The sequence below is a fragment of the Bremia lactucae genome, linkage group LG18, assembly GCF_004359215.1.
Source record: "Bremia lactucae strain SF5 linkage group LG18, whole genome shotgun sequence".
NCBI classification, from domain to species: Eukaryota; Oomycota; class Peronosporomycetes; order Peronosporales; family Peronosporaceae; genus Bremia; species Bremia lactucae.
In genome coordinates this window covers 1,746,369-1,753,642 of record NC_090627.1, presented here as the reverse complement: position 1 = coordinate 1,753,642, position 7,274 = coordinate 1,746,369, and the positions used below count along the sequence as shown (strand labels likewise).

At 45.8% G+C, this 7,274-nt stretch overlaps 2 protein-coding genes across 2 annotated transcripts; one reads left to right on the top strand and one right to left on the bottom strand.

Annotated features, from left to right (window-relative positions):
- Nucleotides 1-1,999: 1,999 nt before the first annotated feature.
- On the top strand, nucleotides 2,000-3,865 carry CCR75_000176 (uncharacterized protein; the record flags this gene model as incomplete). Its single annotated transcript, XM_067958284.1, has 1 exon — nucleotides 2,000-3,865. One exon carries the CDS (start codon nucleotides 2,000-2,002, stop codon nucleotides 3,863-3,865), a length of 1,866 nt encoding a protein of 621 aa, XP_067819751.1.
- Nucleotides 3,866-4,639: 774 nt separating this feature from the next.
- Nucleotides 4,640-6,535, bottom strand: CCR75_000177 (uncharacterized protein; the record flags this gene model as incomplete). Its single annotated transcript, XM_067958285.1, has 1 exon — nucleotides 4,640-6,535. One exon carries the CDS (start codon nucleotides 6,533-6,535, stop codon nucleotides 4,640-4,642), a length of 1,896 nt encoding a protein of 631 aa, XP_067819750.1.
- Nucleotides 6,536-7,274: the final 739 nt, after the last annotated feature.

Sequence of the window (7,274 nt, the reverse complement as noted above, 5' to 3'; positions counted from 1 at the left end):
AATGCCTCAAACTGCTCCAACTGAGCAACATGTTGCTCAGGAGGACTACCCAGGAGCCTGGCCAGGGCTTGTTCACCAAGTCCCTGCGCCATTAGCCCTGCCACCTCCCGATGATGTTCGGAGAGGTGGGGAAAATGAGCCCAATCAATGTTGAGGCTCATCCTCACGTACACACGCAGAGATGCGGGTCGTGGGAAGGATTTCAAGTGCTACCAAGTGTAGGCGGGCACGTCGTAATGCGGCCACGCTCTACTTAGCACACACCCTAGCACAGCGAGGAAGCGGTTTGCACCTGCTTCTCTTGCGTGCAGTGAGGTAGTTGTGGTGGGCGCGCAAGCGACCTCACCCAACACACTAAGAACTCTGGTGAAGTGACGTCACGGGAGCGGTAATCCGTCTCCTCGTGCGCACTTACCAAGTAGGTAGTAAATTTCAGACTGATTTATATTTAATAGAATTAAATACAAATACCTATTTTTACCAATTAAAATGATATCTCTATAGATATCATTTAATATGTATTGCGAGCGTATCTTTATAGATACCTCGCGTAACTGATGACGCTAGCCGTCATCATGGATGACGCTGGGCGTCATCCCTCCTAATGTGAATGCACCCATGTGCATCACATCCACAAGGGTTGGTCGCAAATGTGCACCACACCCGAGTGTTGGGTCTAAATACTATTATTTAGTAATTGACCATCCCCTGAAGTACCAAATGTACTTAATGGGGACTGTGTAACATTAGGGCAACTTTAGCCCGTTACACACTGCATGCTACCACTTGTTTACTTATAAAGTTCTTTATAACTCCGTGGGAACCTTGTTTAATGCGGTCTTTTGAAATTTGTCTTGTCGTGATTTTGCGCGTTCAGAAGTCCAAAATGTGATCGCAGCGCTTAGCTTGCCATCCGCGAAAGAACTGAAGTACAAACCTTGTTCGTGTATCAACCTTCTCATACTTGAGCCTGTGCTTGTGTACCTGTCTCATTGTCCATCGACTTGAATCAGTGATTTGATCGTGTCAAATGGCAACGCTGCGAAGATGCCACAAAAGTACTAACATCAAGTAGTGTTCTCGTTTTTTCAAACTTTTTATTCATAGCAAGAAAATGCTTCGCAAAAGGCAACACCTATTGAGTCTCGAATTATAGTGGTAGACCTTTTTGCGCCCTCTTTACGAATCGCTTGTATAACGCAGTGATAGGCACCTCGGTAGTGCCGTATTTCTAATCTGATTTGCAATCGACTACGTACGAGCTCTACTGTTTGCCACCAGGATGGCATTGGCACGACAGCTGTCACTCCAGCAGTTAAAGACAAAACGGTTGGTGTGAGCACTGATTGAAGCAGTGGGATGAAAGGAAGCTCGTCACTACGCAGCGTGGACGATGTGGTAAAGATGACGGCTTTGTACACTCCCTGACTAAAGAATGGAGGTAAGAAGCCTTTGTACAAGCCACGTGTCGTCTCTCGCTGGACTGTTTGCTAAACGCAATGAAAGAAGCCGCGGTAATGCGCTGGGGAAACCTGCAGCACGCATACGAATGGTGTCAAAGGGATGACAAACTGCCACGCGTGCCATGATGGAAGTTTGACGGTCTTGAAATGGACGTTGAACTTGCCGTTTAGTGATGTTAAGCCGTGATGGTTTACTTTGCGTGTTAAAGACTACAATATATAATCGACCCTGGGCAAAGCAAATTGCTGAACGCTGGCCACAAGGATGTTAGGCTGCACTTCGGCAAAACAATTCGTGCAGCTCGTTGACACTTGCATAAAATCTTGGCAGCTTTTAAACGACTTGCATCAAGTCCGCGCGCATTCGTCAAATTTAGTGAAACAGCTTCCACCATATCAAATGCGCGTGCTGCCAAGGCCTTTTCATTGACCCAGCCGTCGTGATGTAAAATTTAAAACATAATTTTGCGATTTTAAGGTCTAAAATCTTGGTTTTTATAAATTGCAAATTAAATTTATCGCCTACCACTAAAGCCATGGTCAAAGCGCGTTGGGGCTCGGTCATGCTGATGTGCAGTCTCGCTCTGCATGCATACAACGAGGCCGCACGGGTGCGAGGAGAGTCGGTGCCCCACGCTGTCAATGAGTCAATAAAACGACAGGAATCAAGGAGCCACTTTGAGGAAAGGGCTACAGATGATATGAGTTTTGTAGGTCCAATTAGCGAGTTAGCCCAAAAAGCTATAGCAGAAATTCAGAGCGGTCTCAACGGTCAGATCATCAAAAATGCGAGAGGGAATGTCGAATCAATTAGAAACTCCGTTATGAAGTGGGTGCGCTGGACCAAAAAATCTGCCTCGATATCCAAATCCGCAACGGAAAATGACCAATCTAAGCAACTCTTTAATGTATTCAAAGCTCACTTCTCTGAAGTTGATCGAGCTCGCGTCATCATTGCGAGTTTGAATTCTGGAGCGAATAATTCTCGTTTTCAGCGACACATGAGACATATGCGGGATTTTATGATGGAAGAATGGAACGCGAAACCGCGAGAGCAAGTGTACAATATGTTAAGGCTTGACGCGACACACTCGGACTTTTTGACGAGTTCGATGCTCCAGCTTTTTGTCAAGTTCCTTGATAAATACCATCATAAGAATTACAATATCCTGCGTGACAAGCTGATGAAGGCCTACGTGGATCATAGACAAATATTGCGCGATCGTCTTACAAATGATACGGGTATTGGTAAAACGTTGTTGGGCATAATACCACCTAACTATTGGAACAGCCCTACTTTTTACCCGGCAATTTTACTATTGGAGGAGAATGAACTTGCTCACCTCTCGGTTACGGAGCTTGTGCGATCTCCCAAACTAGACTCCTGGTGTTCTTTTGTAAGAGATAAAAATGGGGAGGACCCGTATCGCATTTTGATTAAAAAGTTGCTTGATGAGAAATTTGAGTTAGAGCTCGCGACAGAGCTTGAAGCAGCATTGAAGCAAGAGCCGCCTGGTGATTTCTACTGGAAACTTGAGCAATTAGAAAATGCGCTATTTCAGCGCTGGAGGGATGTTTTAAATTTGCACTCAACGAAAATTAGAAAGTTTCTGCTGCTTGACACTGTCGAAGAAAAATCATTCTTCAGAAAGCCGCTTAGTTGGATCTATCTGTCGTACATTAATTATCGTGGTTTCCTTGTGAGACGTACCATTCTGCAGAAATTGGAACTTTCTTATGGAGGGGTGCGTCAAGTGATAGATGTAGCAAAAGAGATTGATCCTCGAATTGCGTCGATGGTGATAACTGCGTATTATAGACGCTGGAAAACTTCTGATGAAGCGCTCAAGGATCTTAACCTCATGGATATAAATCTCACAAAAGGCGTGCTGAATGGTCGGTGGTTTGCACACTGGATAGAATTCGTATTCATATCCGAACAATCCGTAGACCCCATAAAATACGTGATCGCGTTTGCTAAAAAGAATCACTCCGAGCAAAAAATAGCGGTCCTGCTTCAAAGTGCAATTGAGGATGCGCCAACGATTATCGTCAAAGAAATGGTGGAAAAAATTCTTGTAGAGTACATAAAACAAACGCCCACGAACAACGTATTGGCAGGCTTAGGACTCGACCAAGCTGGCGATAACCTCTTTAGTACCCCCAATATCCTTTATTGGATCGTAGGTACCGATCACTGGAATGAACCAAGGCCTAAATTTGATCCGTTCAGGCACTTCTACACGGAAGACAAACTTTTGAAATTATCATCTAGCGCAAGCACTGCGGCTAATTCTGATGCAGCTGTAAAATTCTTTGCTGATGAAATGATTCAATATTTGGAGGCTCTCAGCGTAAAGCGCCCAAACAAACGTCTGCGCACGTCAGCGCACAATCCGTGAAGAGCCAGCTTTTTTGGAGACCCTGAGTACGCTCGCCCAGTCCAAACGTATGCTCGCTTCTGCATCATCTACACTTTCTGAAAGAATAGGAGTATAGTTAATTGCGTAAAATTAATACACGTCTTTTTCTTGCGGTGGTGGTGTGTGTCTCCAAAATTGAGAAATATAACGACTAAGCGCATTTATGCCGACCCGGCCTACAGCCGCCTCTAATTTGCTACCGCTCGGAGCTTTTCAGCTTCAATTGCGGAGATCAAATCCCTTTGGTTGTACGTAAGTCTGTTGTTACAAATACTTACATGGTAGGAACGATGTTTGCAAGACCAAAGCACTAATTCTTTACAACATTTAAACGAATTCATCTAGGTGCAACTCAACTCTTCCTATCGTACACTGAGCGAATCGCGGGTTTAGTGCATTAAGACAAATCTGAACTCCGTGGGCCCACCAGCTAAAGACAAGCTATGTTTGCGGCGAAGGCACGAGCCTCCGTCCAACAAGCTCTAGCCAATTCCAGCGACATACGTGCTGCACCATCGTATCTCCAACGAGCAAGCGATCGCTTCATCCATTCAGCAGTGGAAAAACGTACCTGTGTCATAAACCTACTGCACCTTATGTATACAGCGACACTGATAAGAACAATAAATATGGCTGGAAGGCTCGGCTTGCAATCGTTGTCCGTAACGCATGAGTAAACATTTCGTGATGCCACTTTACTCCTCCTGGATGAGTCTTCTTGAGGACAACTTGAAATCTAAGAGGAAGCGAAGGTTAGCTGCGAGCATGAACCTCGGTAGTAATGCGGGATTGAGTAGCGGTCCACGAGGCCTTGAACGGTCGACGGACCTCCGTGCACCTTGTGCCATCGCGTGTGGTACGACTGATTGACACTACAGCATGGAAGTGGCAAATGTCATGCAGCAGCATGCGATAGAAGCCGTCGCGGAGTACCACGGTAAAGGCCTTGGTCGAGACGTGCCAGTGTTGGAATTGCGACTCGCTCACACAGGGCGCCAGATCGTGTTGAAACGCTGTCATGCAATCGCGACAAGCTTGAATGTCGTGCTGAGCAAAGCGAAGCACGAGTTCTTCCAAGCAAAAGACAAAGCGACGGTGTTGAAAACGTTTTAATGTTCGCGTTAGAGAACCAGTTGCAACGATTTCAGCGGGTATCGGCTTTTGCTTGAATTGTTTTTGCGATGCTTTCTTTGCAGGTTGCGACTTGCAGCGTTGTCGTAGGAAAGACATGCCAATACCATCTATTAGCTCTTTCGTGACGGGTCTTTCGCCACGAGCATGGAGCATTTCGCACGCTTGACTACGTACAAACAGGCGCACTTGTTCTATCGATTGTTTCATGGTTACAAGAGATTCGCGCTCTGGAATAATACGAGAACGAAACGAGTTCTTCGTTTGGTCAGCGACGTCATACAAAACCGTGCAAATTGTCGTTAAAAGCTCGGAGGAATCACCACACGCAGACGCGGTGGTCGTGTTGATGGCACTATGAAAGCCCACAAAAGCACGAAGCGTATTGGCAAGTCTTTGCGTTGTTGTCTCGTGGTTGTAACTCGCTTCGTTCTTGCTCAGCGTCTCCTTCTCGAGTCGTCTCAATTGTCCAATCTGTAACACTTGAGCTCCTGCAGCAAGATTAGCAATCGACAAGATACGCTGTCGTTCCCGCGTGAGCATGGCTGATGTCTTCATCTTGACGTCTTGACTTGGCTTCTTCATCTCAATCGACAAGACCAGAGAGCGACTCACTCGCTCCGTCAACACGGTCATTCCGTACTCTTTAAACACGTCAAAAACCTCTCGTGACGTTCGAAGGACGTGGTCGTGCTGGAGCTGCTCCATTGCCATTCGAACGCTTGCTTCCTTGATTGTCCAAGCCTCTTCAGCAGGTCTAAACGAGTGACACGGGAGGAGTGCGTCGACCTCTAAAATAGGATACTTTGTGTGCCAGGTCCTCTCGTTAGTCATTTCGTCAAGTCCTTCCGTCACGAGAAGCTCTCCGGTTGTCTCGTCCAAGTGTTCGGTCGGTAGACACGTAAAGGGATTAATAGATACACTTAGTGGCCCTTTTGCCGACAGTAGCATCTCTCCTTTTTCCTTGGCGGCTTGAATTTGCTCGTCAAAGTGACACTGAAGCATTGTGGCCAGAAGCGTGTCCAAGTGAACTCGGTTGGTATTAACGTTTGCGTTGCACTGGTGCAACTTTAGCACCAATTCGCCGACGATAGCCTCGACTACGTCTGCTCGCTGCTTTAAGTTGACAGTTGGATGATAGACGCTGTTTTTCTGGTGGCGACGCTTGTACCCCATGGCATCGTACACTTTTGCTAAGTTGCGATTCGTCACGATGGCTAATCTTAAGTTGCGAAACACCCGCGCACTTAATGGCGCTCTGTGGAATTGGGATAGAAGGCACCGACCTACCAATTCGCCAATGATTGCGTCTCCTAGCCACTCCAACACGTCCGCCACGGCGGCACTGGACGAACAAGTCTGCAGAGCGTGAAAATGCAACACAGAAGCAACGAAGGCTCCGCATTGAGACCAGGGTTTGATCAAAGATTGTGCTTTATGATTAAGCTTGGCCTTTTTAACATGCACCTTGTTTTCTGAGAACGAACGACTGCGTGGTCGTCGTCTTTTTGTCGTCATGAGTACTTAATGAAATGGGGTCTTGGATACATTTTACGTAATTTTCTAAATAAAACTAGATATTAAATTTTTTAACTTGTTTTGCGTTGTGAAATCATATTTTAAATGTTTCGGGACGTTTAATTGGATACAATTTGTTTCCTCGTCGACGAATATTCTTGTTCGTTAGTTTGTCCAGTCATGAAAAAATTAAAGTATAAGCGAAGCTTTTGTCATTTTAGACAGTAGAAGACTCATCCAGAAGGAATCACGAAAAGCTTATTTGTGCGTGACGAACAACGATGCATGTCAAGCCTTCTAGCAATATTTATTATTCTCATCAGTTTTCGTTGTATAAATAATGTGCAGTAGGTTTATGACGCAGGTAAGTTTTTCCACTGTTGAATGAATAAAGCGATCGCTTGCTCGTTGGAGATACGATGGTTCAGATCGGGTGTGGATGATTTGGCGTCGCAAGACTCCTCAACAGCTTCGGTATCAGATGGCTCAAGTTCGCTATTGCTGAGCTAAGGAATTTGCGATTGTGGTCGCCGAGCCTTATGTTCGTCAAGGTACGATGATTGGTTCTCACCGCTTCCATAGATTAGCGAACCCATTGTCGACATATCTCGTGGTGCCTTGCTCTGTCGCGACATCGCCTATTTAAATTCCTATACTAATTTTCCTACTTATAACGCTAGAATTGGCTAGAGCATGTTGGACGGAGGCTCGTGCCTTCGCCGCAAGCATAGCTTTGACG